General features: G+C 38.5%; 4 protein-coding genes across 6 annotated transcripts; all 4 read left to right on the top strand.

Moving 5' to 3' along the window:
- The first annotated feature begins 1,223 nt into the window (after window positions 1–1,223).
- LOC133741334 (U-box domain-containing protein 52) lies at window positions 1,224–5,307 on the top strand. 2 transcript variants are annotated; one of them, XM_062169259.1, is made up of 8 exons: window positions 1,224–1,600; window positions 1,719–1,795; window positions 2,069–2,190; window positions 2,284–2,779; window positions 2,905–3,006; window positions 3,339–3,767; window positions 4,081–4,863; window positions 4,981–5,307. In XM_062169259.1, exons 1-8 carry the CDS (start codon window positions 1,435–1,437, stop codon window positions 5,029–5,031), a joined length of 2,226 nt encoding a protein of 741 aa, XP_062025243.1. In that variant the 5' UTR covers window positions 1,224–1,434; the 3' UTR covers window positions 5,032–5,307. The 2 variants fall into 2 exon arrangements, with proteins under 2 accessions (XP_062025243.1, XP_062025244.1); XM_062169260.1 differs by having other exon boundaries at window positions 1,447–1,604.
- A 574-nt stretch (window positions 5,308–5,881) lies between these two features.
- On the top strand, window positions 5,882–6,448 carry LOC133738010 (extensin-1). The gene has a single exon (XM_062165450.1). The coding sequence runs from the start codon at window positions 5,882–5,884 to the stop codon at window positions 6,446–6,448; it is 567 nt and encodes a 188-aa protein (XP_062021434.1).
- A 4,488-nt stretch (window positions 6,449–10,936) lies between these two features.
- On the top strand, window positions 10,937–14,913 carry LOC133736667 (conserved oligomeric Golgi complex subunit 8). Its single transcript, XM_062164252.1, has 12 exons — window positions 10,937–11,228; window positions 11,307–11,459; window positions 11,541–11,689; window positions 12,063–12,140; window positions 12,269–12,362; window positions 12,456–12,530; window positions 12,641–12,937; window positions 13,292–13,359; window positions 13,442–13,496; window positions 13,624–13,762; window positions 14,040–14,224; window positions 14,311–14,913. The coding sequence occupies exons 1-12, from the start codon at window positions 11,100–11,102 to the stop codon at window positions 14,677–14,679; spliced, it is 1,791 nt and encodes a 596-aa protein (XP_062020236.1). The 5' UTR covers window positions 10,937–11,099; the 3' UTR covers window positions 14,680–14,913.
- Window positions 14,914–15,178: 265 nt separating this feature from the next.
- On the top strand, window positions 15,179–18,628 carry LOC133736666 (uncharacterized). 2 transcript variants are annotated; one of them, XM_062164250.1, is made up of 13 exons: window positions 15,179–15,289; window positions 15,432–15,550; window positions 15,634–15,695; window positions 15,862–15,912; window positions 16,015–16,041; window positions 16,138–16,242; window positions 16,398–16,505; window positions 16,644–16,715; window positions 16,896–16,946; window positions 17,074–17,136; window positions 17,219–17,343; window positions 17,429–17,648; window positions 17,739–18,628. In XM_062164250.1, exons 2-13 carry the CDS (start codon window positions 15,448–15,450, stop codon window positions 18,438–18,440), a joined length of 1,689 nt encoding a protein of 562 aa, XP_062020234.1. In that variant the 5' UTR covers window positions 15,179–15,289; window positions 15,432–15,447; the 3' UTR covers window positions 18,441–18,628. The 2 variants fall into 2 exon arrangements, with proteins under 2 accessions (XP_062020234.1, XP_062020235.1); XM_062164251.1 differs by having other exon boundaries at window positions 15,193–15,289; window positions 15,435–15,550.
- The last annotated feature ends 1,751 nt before the right edge of the window (window positions 18,629–20,379 follow it).

Raw genomic sequence — 20,379 nt, 5'->3', positions numbered from 1 at the left:
AAGTTTATGTCAATTTTATGCTTCATGCAATATGAATACTTGCACGTTGCAATATAAACCAGTGGCGGACTTAAAAAATTATTTATGCAAGAGCAAATTTAAATCGTAATAACTAATGAAAACTAAAGTTCTTGCCCACCCATTTTAAAGAACTATTTATGCAAAAAACATAAGAAAATAAGGAAAAGTTTTTACGATATTAAACAGGACATGTATGAAATCCTTAAAATCATAGTACTTGTGGTGGGCGTAAAAGTTGCATAATACACATTTAAATGCATAAAATTATCTAGCGTTTCTATATATAACAATGCATATATGATGATGTAGTGGGGGCAGTAGCCCATAGTAGTCATATGCTAGGTCCGCCAATGATATAAACACGAGAGCTTGTTGCACTCTTGGCAATAGGGCAGTGCATACTAAATGGCTAAATGCATATAATTATGGCTACGGCTAAACTAGCTTTATTTGAGATACATTTAGTTGCGATTGTAATTAGATGAAATGAAACATGGAAAATATAATCGAATTACTAATCAAATTTCACCTTTAGTTCATGATTGAGATAGTCTTTGAGCCTAATTTTAAGATTTTACTTGTTTAATCAATCAACTTGTTTTGAATTAAAATTGAGCAAAATTGGTGGTTGCTTCGGAGTTTCAATTAGATGTGGTATCGTTGCTTGATTTATCCCAAAAGGGCCCTTGTAATCTCACCAGATAATATATATGATGTGTGGTCAACTTCGTAAAATCCAAAAAAAAAGGTGAAATCGGAGGCATAGGTTATCATATTTTAGGAAGAGAAGAAAAAGTGACGGTGGTTGCTGATTTCTGAAGCTTTCAGCATTTAAAATGAATGAGAAGTCTGTGACTTCTACTAATTTGTGAAGGAGCTGTCGTAGATTCTCCATTGACTCTCATGTCTATTTTTGACGATTTGACTCTCATGTCTATTTGCAAATCCATAAGATTTGTAAGGATGTTTCTAGTTGGATATGTGAGTTTACTTAGGTAAAGGCTCTTATTGTCTTTTTTTTTTTTTTAAAAAAAGAAGATTTTATTCATTTAATTAATTAAATTTTGTCGAAGCGCAATTGTGCAGAAAATACAATTGTTTTGTTTAATTTGGTCATGGGCTCATGGCATGGCCCGGCCAAAAATAGCTAAATGAAGCCAATGGAGGAGGAGCCATGCTAAAATTTAGCTAGTTACGTCCATTTTCTTACTAAGAGCAACAATGGCGTTCCCGTCTGTTCCACAACCAACGTACACTAACAGAAAGTAACTTTTCTCTATCTTTATCGCGCACGCATCCAACTTTTCCAGACTCGCCGGATTCAGATTTGTCGCGGGCGGTGGTTGTAGCGGAAGCGCGCAGCTACCGGTCCGCTGGCTGAAATCCGCAACCCCGTCGTTCATTCCCATTCAGATGGCCACTCCCAATTCCGCGTATGACGACTGTCCGCCGATCAACGCCACGGCGGTGGCCGTCGACAAGGACAACAAGAACAGCAACTTGGCCGTGCGATGGGCCATTGATCATCTTTCGATCTCGCAACCTTACCTCATTTTAATCCATGTCAGGAAAAGTCATCGTAGGTATCCCATGCATAATTCTAGTGATCTTCAAAATCAATAATATACAAATTGCTGGGCTTGTCATCGTGATTTCTTTTTTTTTCTCTTTTTCTTTTGGGACTTTTTTTTTTGCAGACCACGATGGTGATGGAGGCGATCATGATCCTTACACTGTGTTCATTCCTTTCCGTGGATACTGTGCTCGTAAGGGGGTATGTACCGAAGTTTTCTAGTTATTTATCATCAATAGGCTAAATAATTAGTATAATTTATCTCCTGAAACAATGTTAATGTCCGTTAAGTTTAACATAAATATGGGCGGATGTAACAATTTGGCAGAGATAAATCTTTCTTTTAGATTCATGATAGGGCATGTACCATTTTGGGGATTCACCCTCTAGAAAACCTAAATTCAAGCCGGAAATTAAAATCAACACAGAAATTATAAGCTTAATTGACAAGATAGAATTGATTTTGAATTTCAGGTTCAAATGAAAGAGGTCATCCTTGATGAACATGATGTGGCTAGAGCACTTTTGGATTACATCAACAACAACTACATTAACAATATTGTAGTTGGTGCATCAACGAGGAATGCTCTTACAAGGTTTCATTTCCCTCTCGATCAAAATAAATACCTTCTTTGAGAAGTAATCAAAGTTACATATACCAGTAACTAACCATCTGATGTTAATGACAGGAGGCTCAAAGGTAATACGGATGTTGCGAGCATCTTGACAAAATCTGCGCCAGAGTTTTGTTCGGTATATGTGATACAAAAAGGGAAGATGCTTTCAGTGCGGACGGCTAAGAGGCCTGTGGTTAATACTGCTGCACCACCAAAACAACCGATCGTGCAGGGACTCCCGCCTCATATGCCAGCTGAATTAAGTGGAGGAGAAAATGGAGTTAGGCCTCCAACAAGGGAAAGAACAAGCAGGAATGGTCCAGAGAAAATGGTTGCAATACGCGAGAGGACGAGGAGTGCTCCAACAAATCTGACACTGGATCAGATTGACATTCAAAGCCATGAATCAGGATCAAGGTCTTCAGTAAGTAGTGCTCACAATTCAAATGCTGAAGAAAATGAGTTTTCAGGCCCAATTCATCCATATGGATCACTGGATATGTCTTCCCAAAACTTGGATTTCTGTAGTCCGTCCTGTTCTCCCAGGGACTCATCCAGACAATCTGCAGTAAGTGCATAGTATAAATGTGTATTACATTGTGATTTTCGTATAAAAAAAAGGAAAAAAAAAAACCATCAAGGCCTAATTTTGCTTCCAAGATTATTGTCCAACTGTCACCTGCTCCATTACAGCGGGAGATTGAAGCCGAAATGAGAAGATTGAAGCAGGAATTGAAACAAACAATGGACATGTACAGCTCTGCATGCAAAGAAGCTATCTCAGCCAAAAATAAGGTGCATATATTATACCATATATCACATCTTTTATCATGATAAACAATGTCGAGCAGCTGTACCTTCGTCAGTTACTCCTTCCATTTTGCTATCGACTAAATCAAAATATGATCCTTTAAGTCTATAGTTTCCACTTGATAGTAGTCACTTAAGTTATCTCAAATTCAGAAAAGTTGTAATTAGGGATATATATTATAGAAAGCAATCCATGTTCACTTGCTTACTAGAGGCTTTGTAAAGCTGACAAGGGAAAAGTTGTCGCAGAAAAGATGACATTTTGATGATGCACTGGAGTTTCAAGAAGATACTAAAGCTAACTCTTTCGAATGCAGGCTAAAGAAATTGATCAGTGGAAGCTGGATGAGGCTCGTAAGTTTGAGGAAGCCAGGCTTGCTGAGGAGAATGCTCTTGCCATTGCAGAGATGGAGAAGGCTAAGTGCAAAGCTGCCATTGAAGCAGCTGAGGCAGCACAGAGGATGGCTGAGATGGAAGCTCAGAGAAGAATACAAGCAGAGATGAAGGCAAAGAAAGAGGCAGAAGAGAAGAATCGTGCATTGACTGCTTTGGCACATAATGATGTCCGATATAGAAAGTATACCATAGAAGAAATCGAAGAAGCCACCAAAAACTTTGCAGAATCGATGAAAATTGGTGAAGGTGGATATGGACCTGTTTACAAAGGCAAACTTGACCACACACCAGTTGCCATCAAGGTCTTAAGGCCTGATGCTGCTCAAGGGAGGAAGCAATTCCAACAGGAGGTATGGTATTGGATACAACTTTGCTCAATTTCCATAAACATTCACCTGATGAAGAAGACTAATTAAGATGATAACAGATAGTTGTGCCGATATAAGCCCAAGTAATTCAAATTTAGACCTAAGATTTTGTAACTTACTTATATAATAACTGATGATGAAGCAAACAAATTGCTTGACAGATAGAATACAGGTCCCTTGAAATAGAACAACATGCCAAATGGGTCGATATGTTTGTTGGACACATTTTCCAGTTAATTTGAACCTATTTTGTGACTGATTATTATGATGAATACTTGTCTGTACTCACCTGCAGGTTGAGGTCCTGAGCTGCATTAGGTATCCTAACATGGTCCTCCTACTTGGTGCCTGCCCTGAATACGGATGCCTGGTGTATGAATACATGGACAATGGAAGCTTAGAAGATCGGCTATTGAGAAGAGGTAACACCCCTCCGATTCCATGGAGGAAACGATTCAAAATAGCTGCTGAGATTTCAACAGCACTACTGTTTCTTCACCATACGAAGCCGGAACCCCTTGTGCACCGAGACCTTAAGCCCGCCAACATCCTCTTAGACCATAACTATGTGAGCAAAATTAGTGATGTTGGCCTAGCACGCTTAGTCCCGGCATCAGTTGCTGATGAGGTCACACAATATCACATGACTTCAGCTGCAGGCACATTTTGTTACATAGATCCCGAATACCAGCAAACAGGCATGTTAACAACAAAGTCAGATATATACTCTTTGGGTATAGTGCTACTCCAGATTATCACAGCCAAGCCTGCTATGGGTCTTTCACACCATGTCAAGAGGTCCATTGAGAAAGGAACATTTTCAGATATGCTTGATCCCACGGTGCTGGACTGGCCCGTTGAAGAGGCTCTCGCATTTGCTAATTTGGCTTTGCAGTGCACTGAGCTAAGAAAAAAGGATAGGCCAGATCTTGGTAAAGTTATAGTGCCGGAACTCAACCGATTAAGAGATTTTGGAAAGAATAATGTTGATGCACTTACTAGTCATGGATATAGCAGCACTGCTCATAGCCAAAGTTCACGTCCTTCCAATTCAAGAACATCCATTACAAATAGTCAGGTTAGTAACAAAATAATGCTCCAATTACCATTTTAATGTCTTCACTAGTGACCAGTTGGTCTTTATTCCCTTTGGAAAATACTTGTTATCTTCTCAACTTCATTCTTGAATAAGCAGGATTTAATATATAAGAGTACTTGCGAGGATGGGGTTGAGACAGTGTCCTGACCGTGATTAAGAGCAGTGAAGTTCGGAATCACCTGATGGCAAACAGAACAAAAGGCCAGAAAGCTGCTTACAGAGTTACAGTTAAAGAAAATGAAGAACTGTGTTTATATTTTTTTTTTTGAAAAAAAAAACAGTTCTAGTAGGAAAGTGATATCACAGAAAAACCCTATACTCCCACAAAGAAAATGTAAATTCTCAGGCTTATTTTGCTAATTGATTAACACTGCTCTTTAGTGGTTGTATTAGAAAAGTTTTGCCTGCTTGGTACTTTGTTCATGCTGTGCCTAGACTCCGTCTCCCCTCTGCAGTTGAAGCTTAAGGAGATTGTGTGATGACAAAAAAAGAATGTTGCATGCAAGAATCTATACTTAACTGAACAATGAAGGCCTGAATTATGGTCATACTTACGGCACTAAACTCTATAGGAAAATATTGTTTCTGTGGGATATCCTAATTCAAATAGGAAGCCCACCAAGCGAAGGAAAGTATAAATAAAGAGGCAGCTAGCATAAAGTGCAACACTAAGTTGGGAATTGATCCGCACAAAGGTTGATTATGTTTGCAGAAAGGCATCAGAGAAATATTAGATTGTGAAACAAGCTTTGGTTGGTATTCCTTCTTACATCTTCCATATGAAGTGAGGATAAACATTAGCTTTTTACATATTTAATTGGTAAATTAGTTTAACCATTTAGTAAAATTTAGTACTCCTTTACAGCAACACACCACTTCTCATCACAAGAGAAGCATCTGAATAAACTTTCCAAAGAGCCATACACACACTTGTATAAAACCCATCTAGACCATATAACTTGGTTTTCAGTTTTCAAGGTTATGCCTCATAAGTCAGATGGGTAATTCCAAGGGATTTATGATAGGAAAATGGGTTCCTTGGGTTTTGAAGGCAGGGATTGTAGGGCTGGTAATGTTTGCTGGATTTACATATGGGGATCAAATGGAGGATCCAGAGACTGGTTTACTGTGTATTAGTGATTGTACTACATGTCCAGTCATATGTTCACCACCCCCTGCTCAAGTAGAGTCACATCCACCACCAGCACCATCATACCCACCACCAGCACCATCATCCCCACCACCAGTCCACCACTCGCCACCACCGCCTCTATTTTACTACTATTCCCCGCCACACTCACCGCCACCTCCACCTCCACCATCACCGCCGAAAGAATCACAATCATCTCCATCATCTCCTTCATGGGGTCCTCCCCCGCCGCGTTTTGAATACTTCTACAACATGCCTCCTTCCGGTCCTGTGCTGCCAACAACAGCAGGACTACTGCATAACAATTCCTTTCCCTACTATTACTTTTACGCATCAGGGGCTTCTTCTGTTTCTGCTCATGCGGCCTTGTTTTTTATTATCTTCTTGGTTCAGCTTGTGTTTTCTTTTTGGTGAGCAGTTGTAAGCTGTTAGTTCAGTAGGGATCTAGGTGTTCTATGCTAAAATATGCAGTTGCATTATATTGCACAAGGATTTGTACTTGTTCATTCTGTTTATAAATACCAGCTTTTTGTTAGAACACCAATCTGGTGTTTTTTTATTTTCTTTTGAATTGTTCTTTTCTATTTGTACCTTGATTGAAGGTCAAGTTACGGGCAAAATGATAGATCGATCTTTTATGGGCATTTTCTCTATTTTGAGATATCTATACAAATGTAAAGACGTTCAATTAATCCTTTAGAATGCATCTTTTCATTTGAAAATGCTTCTTCATATCAAGTTATGCAACCGCGTGCAGCTCAGTGGTGTTAGCTCAGTGCCGTGACGAAGTGGTGTTAGCTCAGTGGTTATAGCACCCACTACCTACTGACGAAGTCATGAGTTCGAGTCACCATGGGGTAGGAGTGAAATCATTTGATCCTCTTTTTTTTAAGTAAAAGAAAAAAAAGTTATGCAACCTGCACGTAGCAAGAACTACAGTAACAAAGTCATAAATTGAACTTGTCGGACACACTTTAGACATCCCTGAGCTTACCACAAGGGACATGTGTCCTAATCACACACATTCGTGAAAATAAAAAAGTGACCATCCAAACTCTCCACCGTATAATCTAATTCTCGGAATTTTTACCAAATTATATATAAGTATTATTCATTATAATTATTTTTTGGATGAGCAAATAATTGAGTGACACGCCACGTGATGTTCTACGGTTGAAGGTCTACAATGCCTTTCCCTTAACCAGGGATGTAGTCAAGAATATTCTTTGGAGGGTTGGGCTAATTTTAGCTATACAAAAATTTTGCGAAGAACTTTTTTTTTAGGTTTAGAACCCAGTGGGAGGCTCATCCTCACGCCTTTGTCCAACTCTTCGGAATACTCAAGCCAAGGTCAATCTTTGAACCAAATGTCAAATGATTTTCGACATTGACCTCCATCAAAAGAAGATAGATACTTGCTTAACTGAGGTTGATACGGTCCCACATAAGCTCTTCTAATATTGTAACGCTCATTCAAAGGATACTTGCATATTGGAAGTCGTATTCCTAGATCACGCTCAAGAGAAGTAACATCAACATTTTCTTCTATCTCAATTCTTTCATCACGGAACTCTTCTAGTGGAATAGGTGGAGAAGTGTTTATAGGAACATCATTCACAGAATTCTCAGTCACATTTCTACTCCCGCTCCCAATTTCATTCCACTACCACTTGATGGAGTATCACTTGTAAACCATGAAAGAATATTTTTGTACCGCTTGGGTTTTCAGCGATCCGTCATTTTATTCAATACCTATAATATATATACATACATTTCAATATAACAATTAACAATTGACAAGCAAGATGGAAATCAGTAATGCAAATATGCAAAATTAAATGGCCTAAGCTTAGATATTCTCTCATCAAATGGCCTAAGCAAAACTGTAAAATGAAATCAGTAATGCAAATTAAATGGCTACTAAGCTTAGATATTCTCTCATTGTCCCTCTTATAAGTGGTGTTAGCCAAAAAGTCACCCTCAAGTATAAGGGGTACAAGTAATAGTATAAGGATTTAAGAAAGGTTGTTAAATCCACGACGATTGGATTCCTTTCACTAGCTAGGGTGTGAACCTAAGGAGAGCGAAAATATGTAAATGTACAATTACGTACAAATCTAAATTTACAAGAAAACCTAGGCTCATGGTGAGTATGTGCAAGATGGAGTAGCGATTTGATTTTGGTTTTTGAAGATAGTTTTGAATTGAAAATAACTAGATGCTCAAATGCAAACTAAATTACTCTAAACTAAACTAGAGATCAAATAGATGAAAGTTAGGATTTAAATTATCTACCACTAACCTCCCTTGCAAGTATTGATGTATTTCAATATGAATGATGCTAAATTAATTAACCAATTTCTCTCATTGCATTCCTCTCGTGTATGACAAGGGGCATGCTCCTTTTGTGATATCAAGCAACCCCTCTCGGGTGTAGTATTTAACTACTTAAGTCATGCTTTCAATCCGGTTAGGTATCTAGTGCATTACCCTAAGTGCATAAAGTTTGGAGATAAAGAAATCATGCAAACCAACCAATCTTATCTCTAAGTGATTGTAATTCACAACCCCTACATGCACACCTAGTGTGCTTTCATGTTTTAACATTCAAAGGTTATCAAGCTCTAAACATTATATCATGACATAGCAAACACACATACTCAAATTGGTAAAGTCTAAGCATATGCATTTAACTCTTGAACTAGCATGTAAACATATTAAAGAAAATTGCATCACATAATATTATAACATTAATCCATACAAGATTGGCTAGGACTTTTAACCCAAGCCCTAACAAAGTACCACTCAATCATAATTACATATACTAACTTCATAATCAAATTAAACACCAAAATATAATCTATAGTAAAAATGATAGAGTTGGCTTAGTGGTGTGTTGGATGGTTCCCAAGCTCACGTCTTGGTGGTGATTCCCTCTCCTTCTTGCTTTTGAAGATTTGATGATAAAAGATAGTGAAGCTTGTATTATATATTGTGTGAATAGTTGGAGTAGATGGAGAAAATGATGATAGAAAAAAAAGTGGAGGAATGATGTAGCTAGTAACTAGTGGTGGTGTTAATGGAGGTAGAGGATAAGAAATGGTGGTGATGATGGAGGAGATAGAGTAGTGTGGATGGTATGGGTATTATGGGTTTGGATTTTGGGAGGTGGATATTGAGGTTTTTATGAAGGAGATGAAGAGAGAAAGAAGATGTAATGGGGTGGAATGAGTGATGTCTCTTTCTTGTGAAGAATGGGTGCTTAAATAGATGGAGAGGGATGTGAAAATGGTGTTGAGAAGTCAAGATAGCAATTAAGTTTTTGAATCAAGCAAAGAGGTGGAGTATGAGAGTGGTAATAGATCCCAAAAACAAGGGAAAATAGTATGAGAGTGATAGTGTAAGTTAGAGTAGGAAATGATGAGTGATGGATGGTGATTAAGCCTAAAACATGATAGATATTAAAGTGATGATGATAGTGGACTTTTGGGTAATAGGGAGTGTTTAGTTGAATTGGAACCAAAATGTTTGAAATTTGGTTAAGATAGAATAATGGTGAATGGATGTAATGGATTAGATGTTATGGTACTCATCCTCCTTGCTCCTCCATGAATATGGCCGGAAAATACATGGCACCATTGTGAGTTGTGGTGCGCCACCATTTGTGCCGCCAAAAGTGGTGGTGCATGGAAATTTGGCCAGAATTTCACTTTTTTCTCTTCTTGTCAAGATTTTCTACAAAACATGAAATTGGATTAGTCAACATTAAATTAAAACAAGTAATTTCCATATTTTAGGGCATAAATATGCATATGAATTATTATCCAACAAGTGGCCTATAATTAAATGCCCGGAGGATATCAATCTCATTTCCAATATTAGACATCTACATTGCATTTTCATTTTCGAGGATCAAAACTCAAAAAGCCGGATAAGGTCAGAGAGATGCCTCCTCACCGACCTCACCGACAAACACCAAAAGTCCAAAACAATCAAACATCATCAACAACCCGTTCCCACTGGCCACTACAAATTTCAGATTCTCAGATCAACCAAACCCATCAACATTCAACAACCCATTCCCACTACAAATCTCAGATTCTCATAACTACAAATCTCATATTCTCAAATCAACCAAAAGTCCAAAACATGGGTAATCAGTTATTTACCTGGGATTATGGGATTGAAGGAGTCTCAGAGGAGGTGGCTCAGGTGTGGCCGCGTGGAGCAATGGAGGTGGCTCGGTGGCGGACTGCCAGGACTTGCGACTGGAAGGCGGAAGCAGCTGCGGGACAGTGGGAGAGTCTGAGAGCAGGGCGACTGTCGAGTGTCGGCCTACAGCATTATTGCATTAGTATATTATTTTTTTTGTTATTTGGACTATACCCCTACTTGGCAGATTTTGGCCCAAATTATCCCTTGGGCTACAGTCCAAGTAGCCCTAGTCTTGGCTACGTCCCTACCCTTAACATACAATCAAACTGGTCACCTGATTGTATTTTTAGCTTGTTAACCAAACTAGACGGTTGAAGATTTTTTTTCTTTTCTTGACGCCCTCTTTTCGGATTGATCACAGTATCTCAAAAACTTTCTTGGCTCAATAACCAATCCACTAGGGGCCCGAACAACCAACAAGGCATTTTAGTCCCTCTCCTGATCCCACGTTTATAATTAAGCAATTACACTAAGCAAACTCAGCGTTCAAACATAGGACGTAAGGGTTCCTTATCTTCAACGTTCATGTGGGGAGATCCAGTACATTCACTGAACCACTTGGCCCAGTTCAAGTCTTGTAGATTTAGGAGCATACATGTATCTTCTAAAGTAGGCCCAGCCACACAGTCCAGCCGACGCGGGTAGCCCGGGCCCAATAAACTCAGCTAATCTCATTTACGGTTGATCCAGATCCGAATCGCGGCAACTAAGACGCACCATTGAACTGAAAGCCAAGAAAGCTTAGTGTTACCCTCGCAGATCTGCAATCTGCATTTCCCTCCGATTTCATCATCCCAAAAACCCTAGCGGAGGGTCCGATCCGAATCTCCAACCGAATTCGGAGCTCCAGATGATGGAGTCCGAAAATGCCGCCGAGGACTCCTCGTCCGCCGTGGCCAGCCTCCTCCCTCTGGCCTCCGGCGCTCAGCAGCCTTACGTCTCCGAGCTCCTCTCCTTCACCCTCGATCGCCTCCACAAGGTTCCCTTCTCTCTCTCATTGCTTGTTTTGTCCAATCGAACTCGGTATTCACTTTCGCCTCGGGTCGGGTTTTTTCAGGAACCGGAGCTTCTGCGGGTCGATGCGGAGCGGATACAGCGGCAAATGCAAGAGGTGGCGGTGGGGAATTACCGAGCGTTCATCGCCGCTTCGGACGCGTTGCTGGTGATTCGAGACGAAGTGTCCTCCATTGACAAGCATCTTGAATCTCTGGTAATGATTCTCACTATCTCTCTGGTTTCTTTAGGTTTTTGAGTTTTGTGATGGATTTTGGTGTGGATTTGGGTTTGGTAGATAGGGGAGATCCCAAAGTTGACGAGTGGATGCACTGAGTTTGTTGAATCGGCGGAAGAGATTTTGGAGAAGAGGAAGATGAACCAGACATTGCTAGCGAATCACAGTACATTGCTCGACTTACTTGAAATTCCGCAGCTTATGGATACGTATGTGCTTCAAATGAAATTTACGAATTTTGTTTCGCTACTCTAGATAGTAGAAATCCTTGCTAGGCATTATCAATTTGCATGATTTGGATTTACTTTGCCCAACTGAAAAGTTGTTGATGCATTCATAATCTTAGTGAACTTGGATAGAGTTCTTGTTATGGCTTAGAATCTCTTTTGCTCGTTCTAGTGAGTTGGTTTTTGGTTTCCCTGACTTCAAAATTCATAATCATTAGTGGTGAATTGTTTAGAGCCGAACTGAAGGGTTTCGATTGTGATAGGAGCGTGGTTATTAAGTTCAAATGTTGTATTTTTTTTAACGGCAACTGAGTAATGTATAGGACCAGCCTCATTCACTCCCCTGTTTATGCAGATGTGTGAGGAATGGAAATTTTGATGAAGCTCTTGACTTAGAGACGTTTGTTTGCAAGCTTTCAACCATGCACCCCAAGTGAGTCTTGCTGCGCCCTTATTCTTCTATCAACTTACAGTAATTTGAACTGTCAACTTTGTGAAAGGCCATGAATTGAGCTTTCTTTGTTCTTTTGGCCTTTTTGTTTTTCCCCTTTATTCTATAAGGTTGCCCGTTATACAAGCTCTGGCTGCAGAAGTCAGGCAGACCACCCAATCTCTTCTTTCTCAGCTTCTTCAGAAACTTCGCTCAAACATTCAGGTATTGTGTAATTATAATGCACAACCAGCTATGTAATGTGGTTTGTCTATTACATGGATTGTAGAATTTACTAATAATCTTTGTGTATTGCAGTTACCTGAGTGTCTCCGCATTATTGGATATCTACGTAGAATAGGGGTATTTAGTGAGTATGAAATGCGTCTGCAGGTAAGGATTAGGATTTCTTTGTATTGTTTACATATTTTAATAATCTGGCGCAGAACAGTTGAAATGAGCATCTCGTTGCTTGTATCTAACCAGAATTTTCTGTGTTTTAGTTCCTGAGATGTCGGCAAGCATGGCTTACTGGAATTCTTGAGGATTTGGACAAGAGGAACGCTTATGAGTACCTGAAGGGGATGATTAACTTCCAAAGACAGCATCTATTTGATGTTGTCAATCAATATAGAGCAATATTTTCTGATGATACATCAGGCAATGAAGAAAATCATGATGGCGGTCTTCTGTTCAGTTGGTCTATGCATCAAATTACCTCACTCCTTAAGACTCTGAAGATTATGCTTCCAAAAATAACTGAAGGCGGATCACTGTCGAACATTTTGGAACAATCCATGGTGAGTTTCTTTTGTTATATTTTTGCATTTGGGAATGTAAAGCAATTAAAGGAAATACATACTAGGATATAGTTGGTTTTTTAATGGTCCATGATTTGCAAAAATATCGTCACTCAGTCAACTTCTTCCGTAAATTACATATTGTATATTGAACCAAAGCCTGCAATTGCATGATTAACTTGTGTTTATGCTGCAAAAGATATCCCAATTTTTTTTTTTTTTTCTTTCCATCCAGGAATATAATTTGCTTGAAATTAGATAATGCTACTCTTGCTTGCATCATTCAAAATTAAGAGGAATACTAGAAGCTCTGCTAATTTATTCTAACCTTTTTACTTTTTTGGTTGTCGACAGTATTGTGCTATGGGGCTTGGTTGGGTTGGGCTAGATTTCCGGGGACTGCTACCATCACTTTTTGAAGAGTAAAGACCCTTTTTCTTGATGACTATTTATCTTAAATGAGTAACATACATATTCTGAATATTGAACTTGGTTGCTTTTCAGGGCAGTTCTCAACTTGTTTGCAAAAAATATGAGTACAGCAGTTGAAAATTTTCAGGTGAATGGTGATGAATTTGAATTGCGTTAGTCTGCGAGTTTCAGTTTGCATCAACCAACCTGTTGCCTTTATAACTTTTTCGAGTTTTTGGTAATGAGTTTTGACTTGACGTTTTGCTTTATTCAAGTTGGTCTTGGATTCACATCGTTGGGTCCCATTACCAGCAGTTGGTTTTCCAGCAAATAGTGTTAATGATGAAAGTCTGGATGATGTAACTCCGCCATCTTATCTTATGGAACATCCACCTCTTGCTGTTTTTGTTAATGGTAAGTGTTATATAAGTATTCTGAAGCTAAATATTTTATGAAACTGAGAAATTGCCTTTTTGTGCTCTGATATTTTCATCTTGTATCCAGTGTTGGTTTCAATTTGCCTAAATTAACTTGACTCAACAACAAATTGAACAAAACAGTTACTGTTGGTGTAATATCCTTTATCTGGATACTAAATAAATTATTTCCATGCTTTGTGCAATGAGGGAAGTAAAGCAAGCTTATCCTTCTTCTTTCGGGCATTCATGTACATATCTTCTCTTGGTTTTAGGTGTCTCTGCAGCGATGAATGACCTCCGGCCTTGTGCCCCCATAAGTTTGAAGCACGTGCTTGCTCAAGAGTTAATCAAGGGATTACAGACTGTTGCTGACTCTTTACTGAGGTACAATACAACTAGAATACTGAGAGATAACGAGTCTGGACTTTTTCTCTCACTTTGCCGGGCTTTCATTGAGGTACGATAATTACTAACTTGGACTGCATGTAACCTTTTGCATGTGTAAACATTAACAGCATATGTATCTTCTGAACCTTTTTGTAGATTACTTACCCTCATTGTGCAAATTGCTTTGGCCGCTGCTACCCTGGTGGAGCTGCTTTAGTAATGGATGCAAAGAGTTTATACGATGGGATTGGCCGCCTATTGACAGTCTCTACATCCAGAGGGCTTCCCAAACCTGTTGGTGAGGAAAACAAAGATAAACCTGTTGGGGATGAGAACAAACATGAAAGTGAAAAGAGCATAACTGAGAATGGTGACATGCCCGTGGTTGAAAACGGGGTCACACCTGTTGTTGAACAAACTAATGAGACCAGTGCAGACGAAAGGGAAGAGAACGTTGAGAAAACAGATGAAAAGGAAACGAAAAGCGCGACTTTACAAACAGAGGAAAGACCAAGCGATGTGTGAAGCATCTTTTTATGCAATAGAACACTTTGTAGCATCCCTGTTTAATTGTGTAGGTGAGAGCAATTCACATTTCCTTTTTAATTTCCAACCGGGTCTGATTTTTTTTCCGCTTGTAATTATTTGTTTGAAAGATTGTATCCAAATTTTCAGCTACAGAGTAGAGAAAAAAAGAAACAATTGGATTGTAGAAAAAACGGCAGCAGTTAATAATACTTATATACTGATTTTGTGCAACGCCCTCAATAAGGTGAAGTTTTCGCTTTTATTTGTTCTTTTGATCGTAAATCTACACTGATTTCTATGGGTAGTTCAGGACTGCAGAGAAAGAGAAGCGAAAAACGAAAAGAGTTGGAAAGAAAACCGAAACTTTTACCAGAAAGCGAAAAAGGTGCGAAAAACCGTTAAAGGGAATATTACCGACCGCGTTTCATTTAGGACCAAATCCCAAAACGGTGCGTATTAAGATAGTAATTATAGCGGGTTAAAGTAAATAACCCCCCCCCCCCCCCCCCCCCCAAATCTCGAAGAGACAGAACTAAAACCCTAAAGCGCTCTAAAAACTCAAAAGCCAGATCTCTCAGCTAGTCTGCTGCACCATCAACTTCAAGAGGTAAGATAAAAAAAAATAAATCCAATCAAATTGTCATTGATGATTCTATAGCAGCATTACTTTGTTCAAATTCAGTTTGTTTTGATAGAATTTTCAAGTTGAGATTGATTTCTGATATGAAATATTATCTGTATTATTCCAGCAGAGCCTGGGAGTCTATGGCTTCCAGTATGGAAGAAGCTTCAGCAGGACAACAAGAACAACCTACCCCAAGATTACAGATTTACACCACCTCTGATACTGTCTCTCCCTTCTGGAGAGGTTGGTCTCTTTCTCTCTTGATTTTGATATGTATTATTCGGTTTTGTGTTTAATTTTCTTCTGCATCCCATTTTGTTTTGCAGAGAAGTATGAAAGAGAGGCTAAGAAGTACTGGGATGTCTTTTATAAGCGACATCAAGATAGGGTCTGTGTTTACTGTCACTAGTGATTACTATTCTGTAAAGATAGACCAACTTTTAATTGGTTTTATGTTTCAGAGAATGCTCACTTGCTCATATCCCACACACTTCAGTTGCTTTTGCGATTCGGGCCAATGCTAATTCAATCTTAACTGCTTTTTCTTTCGTCAGTTTTTTAAAGATCGGCACTACTTGGACAAGGAATGGGGCCAATACTTTTCTGTGAGTGAAGAACTGAAGTTGGTTACATACATAGATTCAGTTTTGTTGTTTTTGTATTCACCCAACAATTTTGTGTTTCTAATGGTTATTTTCAACTATCAGGGAGCTGGGCAGAAAGTTGTTTTAGAGGTAAAGTATTTATCTTGGTTTATGTAAGGGAATGATGTATATGTTCCCATCAGGCTGTTATGTACTGGATCATTGATTATTGTTCTCGATATGCAGGTTGGCTGTGGAGCTGGAAACACTATTTTTCCACTGGTTGCGATATATGCAGACATTTTTGTCCATGCTTGTGATTTTTCACCAAATGCTGTTAACTTGGTTAAGGTATAATGATTCCTTGTACATCTTAAAGGATGTTTGATTACATATGTTTGACAGTGTTTTTGTGTTCGACCAATAAAATAGCACAATTAAATAGTAATTCAGTTTATTTAGGTTTTGAAGAGCCATAACAACAATGTATTCTGTTATTATTGCAGAAACATAAAGATTTTACAGAGTCCAGAGTTAATGCGTTCGTTTGTGATTTGACCATTGACGATCTGAGCAAGCAGATATCTCCATCTTCAGTAGATATTGTAACCATGGTAAATGAATTGAAGATGTAGGACATCAATTTTTTCAAGTTTGATTGATAAATGATAATATTAGTTACTAATCAAGCAGCTCGTGTGGTTAAGTTTCACATAATCGCCATTTTGTAATGTTGCTGACTTGTTAAGCAGATTTTTGTGTTATCTGCAGTATCTCCGGAGAAGATGTCTCTGGTAGTGCAGAATATTAGAAAGATTCTCAAGGTATGTGGCAGGAGTACTTCCATCTCTTATACATTGGAAATTTTATAGTCGTATGTTGGGTTAGATTTTGCATTTCTTATGTTCTTAAGTACAGTTGTTATACAAGTAATTCTTTTGATGGTACATTTATATGCCTTTTCATATCTGATGAAATTTGAGCAAATTCTCTCTCTTCCTCAGCCAAATGGTCGTGTGCTATTTCGTGATTATGCTACTGGTGACCTTGCTCAGGTTGATCCCCAAACACTTCTTTCCTATTTGTTTAGTAAGCTCTTGGTTTACATTGATCTTATTCCACAGTTCCAGCATATTGATGTCAAGATTTTCATTCTATGATGTCTTGCTGTCCAATTGACAGGAAAGATTAAATTGCAAGGACCAAAAGATTAGTGAAAACTTTTATGCCAGGGGTGATGGCACTGTAAGTTTTTAGCACATATTCATGCATAAAGCTACTTTTTCTCAATTCACATGATTGATAATGATCCCTTATCATTTTCCAGAGGGCTTTCTACTTCTCTAATGAGTTCTTGACAAGCTTATTTAAAGAAAACAGTTTTGATGTTGAGGAACTTGATCTGTGCTGCAAACAAGTTGAGAACCGGTCGCGGGAGTTGGTGATGAATAGGTAAACAGTCTTACTTCAGTAGATTGTGTTCTGTATGTTGATGTTGGTTGTCCTCTGGAGTTCTAATTCTTGTTGTTGATTCCAGGCGGTGGGTTCAAGCTGTATTCTGCCTTTCAGATGGTACGAACTCCACCACCAACTCAGAAGCTGCAATCAGAATAGACCATCCTGGTCAAGGGAAAATGGAGCTGGATGTTGACAATAACATCTTGAAGAAACCTGTAAACGATTCGGAGGTTGACATGTCCGACGGTGTGGCAGCAGAAATGTTTGGTCTTCCAACTTCGACCGATGGTGATAATGAGGTAGATTTTCTTGTTTTTCACTGAAATAGTCTTAAATTTGCTAAGTGTGTTCAAGGCGTTCTTATCTTTTTGCATTCTTTCCCCTCTTAGGTCATTGAGCTCGAGCTGGGAGGTTGGACTTTCAAAATCAAAGTGCTATCCAAAGAGTACCAACACACCTGCAAATCAACTGGTTTAATGTTATGGGAATCAGCTCGGTTTATGGCTCCTGTTTTAGCAAGAAATCCAGCAATTTTTGCTGGGAAACGGGTGTTGGAGTTGGGGTCTGGCTGTGCAGGCATTTGCTCTATGATTGCTGCTGGATGTGCAGACCTTGTGTTCGCCACTGATGGAGACACAAAAGCACTCGACCTACTGACAGAAAATGTCATGTCAAATCTTAGACCGCCAATTTCGGACAAATTTACTACAAGAATATTAGAGTGGGGAAATGAAGACCATATAGAAGCCATCAAGCAAGTTAACAGTGGAGGATTTGATATCATATTAGGCACAGATGTCACTTACATACCTGAAGCTATTTTGCCCTTGTTTCAAACGGCAAAGGAGTTGATTTCATCTAATAACAAGGATCACCAAGCAGCCCTAATCCTGTGTCATATTTTTCGTCGAGTAGATGAACCTTCCATACTTTCAGCAGCTTCTCGATTTGGTTTCAAGCTAGTCGATAAGTGGCCTGTAGAAATTCTTATTAATCCATCACGAAGCATCATCAAGTCTTGGTTCCTTGAAAACGGTTCAGCGGATGTTTCAAGGGGGCCGCTAAATATTTTGTACTTCCACAAGGAGTGAAGTTCTGGGATTCATTGATCTTATTCTTTCTTCTGTTAGGACAGAAGTATGTCAAGGAAATAGGTTCAGTATTTCATATAATGTCTGTAATTCTTGTTGTACCATTAACTTGTAATCATTTTGCTTGATTGTGAGACTAATATTGGATCTTTCCCCGAATTTATCAAGTTTTGAGAGTAATTGAATCTTTTTTTTTTTTTTTTTTGGTGTAAAGAGTAATTGAATCTTTTACAAACACTATGTTCAGAAATTATAGCATTTATATTCTTGAACCATGCACACTTTGATATTACATCCATTCATGTGTAAATTTTCAAGCCGAATCATTCTGGACCAGACTATAGAATAGAATCGAGCAGGGTTAATAGTTTTCATCAATTTGCGCACATGACAACATAAAGCCTGACGACTTCTCATAGAGCAAAGTGGTATTATTGCTTGGTGGAGCAAAACTGGTGAGCTGAAAAGAGACCGCGGGTGCTTGATTTAAATAGTTAGTTATAAGCAATGACTTTCCACTTTGTAAAAATCCACCTGGGTTCTCTATATATATGAATTAGTATCATTGGGAGAAATATATACACTAACATCAACTCTTAAACAGAAAAATGGGGGCCTAGCTGTCAAGACTGTCATGCCAGAATCAACCACAGCAAGAAAACTACTCTACAAATCAATGAAGTTCCAAATTTGAGGAAAAAGACATTAAATAAAAACGAACCAGGAATAAATCCTTGATATCCCAAAGAAAATGATCAGGCAACTAACTACACCAGCAACACATTCACTTATGGAGTCTAGACAGCCATAATCTCGAGATGCATTATTGAACTAACAATCAAAGAGAGTGACCTTACTGATTTCAAGAGTACGAAGACATTAATCATATTATCATAATTATGATAATAGATATAGGATGCGATTACTAAACCAGAATCGGGTTGAAAAGAAGACGAAGAGAAAAGACCTGGGGCGATCCTAAAGAAGTTGAACATGAGTCTCTCGACTCTCTCCTATTAAGATGTCCAAGTACTAGAATCCTGATGGAGTAGAAACACAGTGACTATTTTTGGATTACAGAAAAATATGAAAGTGTATTTTGGTAAAAATATGTCTCAGATTATTGTAAACGCTAATTTTGGTATGAAGAACTGGTTCCCTCGCCAATAGTCCTTGTTTAAGACTGGCTATAGATAAGGACTACTATAGCACGTCTCATTTTCTATCATCACCTTTTCTTTTGTTAGACTATTTTCTACTCCTTTTTGTATGACCATATGTGATCGATAAACAGAAAGAAATTATGGTGTCATCTATTTCTCTCTCTCTTTTCAACTCTATCGTACTCATTCTTCTGTGGAATAGCGAGTCAAATCTCATCATACCTATGGTGGTGTGGGAGTGTATGGGGTACACGGGTGGTTAAAGCAGTTGTGCAGGGTAGCCCTTCTTTAAACTAGGTCCATTACACTTTTCAGAGCACAAGTAAAGACTAGCTAACTTTTTCTTGATCATTACATGCATGTTGCCTAGATCGAATTGATCAGGTTGGGGTTCATCTTCTCTCTCTTACTCAGCATCCAAAATATATAAACCCAGAAAAGCATAACAAAACAAGAACAATGTTAATTGAATCTTCAAGATGAAGTTGCAAGAATACACTCATATGAAAAGTTCTTAAAATAACTAATTGAGCAATTTGAATACAATGATAAGAGCTATAATGGAGTTGAGATCTTCAAGATATTACACATGTTTTCTGTTCATATTAAACCAAACGAAAAGTATCAAAATTCTCTCTAATTTTTCAGCTCTCAATACCGATCCTTAGTTCTTTTTCCATATCTTGATCAAGGCTTTTACAACTTCCTAGCAAGCTTTTATTAGCAAGAACTCCAAAATTAACTCTTCATATCATGAAGACCCTTCAGCATCCAGC

Source organism: Rosa rugosa, chromosome 3 (assembly GCF_958449725.1).
Source record: "Rosa rugosa chromosome 3, drRosRugo1.1, whole genome shotgun sequence".
NCBI classification, from domain to species: domain Eukaryota; kingdom Viridiplantae; phylum Streptophyta; class Magnoliopsida; order Rosales; family Rosaceae; genus Rosa; species Rosa rugosa.
The sequence above is the reverse complement of the archived record's forward strand: the minus strand, read 5'-3'. Positions and strand labels throughout refer to the sequence as shown.

Bases quoted from the DNA above. Each gene is read 5' to 3' on its own strand.
- LOC133736667 (XM_062164252.1), top strand. From the start codon at position 11,100: ATGATGGAGTCCGAAAATGCCGCCGAGGACTCCTCGTCCGCCGTGGCC. The intron at 11,229-11,306 runs GTTCCCTTCTCT...GGGTTTTTTCAG, and splicing joins CCCTCGATCGCCTCCACAAG to GAACCGGAGCTTCTGCGGGT. The intron at 14,225-14,310 runs GTACGATAATTA...ACCTTTTTGTAG, and splicing joins TTTGCCGGGCTTTCATTGAG to ATTACTTACCCTCATTGTGC.
- LOC133736666 (XM_062164250.1), top strand. From the start codon at position 15,448: ATGGCTTCCAGTATGGAAGAAGCTTCAGCAGGACAACAAGAACAACCT. The intron at 15,696-15,861 runs GTCTGTGTTTAC...TTCTTTCGTCAG, and splicing joins ATAAGCGACATCAAGATAGG to TTTTTTAAAGATCGGCACTA. The intron at 16,716-16,895 runs GTATGTGGCAGG...TCTCTTCCTCAG, and splicing joins ATATTAGAAAGATTCTCAAG to CCAAATGGTCGTGTGCTATT.
- LOC133738010 (XM_062165450.1), top strand. From the start codon at position 5,882: ATGGGTAATTCCAAGGGATTTATGATAGGAAAATGGGTTCCTTGGGTT.
- LOC133741334 (XM_062169259.1), top strand. From the start codon at position 1,435: ATGGCCACTCCCAATTCCGCGTATGACGACTGTCCGCCGATCAACGCC. The intron at 2,191-2,283 runs GTTTCATTTCCC...TGTTAATGACAG, and splicing joins ACGAGGAATGCTCTTACAAG to GAGGCTCAAAGGTAATACGG. The intron at 3,768-4,080 runs GTATGGTATTGG...ACTCACCTGCAG, and splicing joins GGAAGCAATTCCAACAGGAG to GTTGAGGTCCTGAGCTGCAT.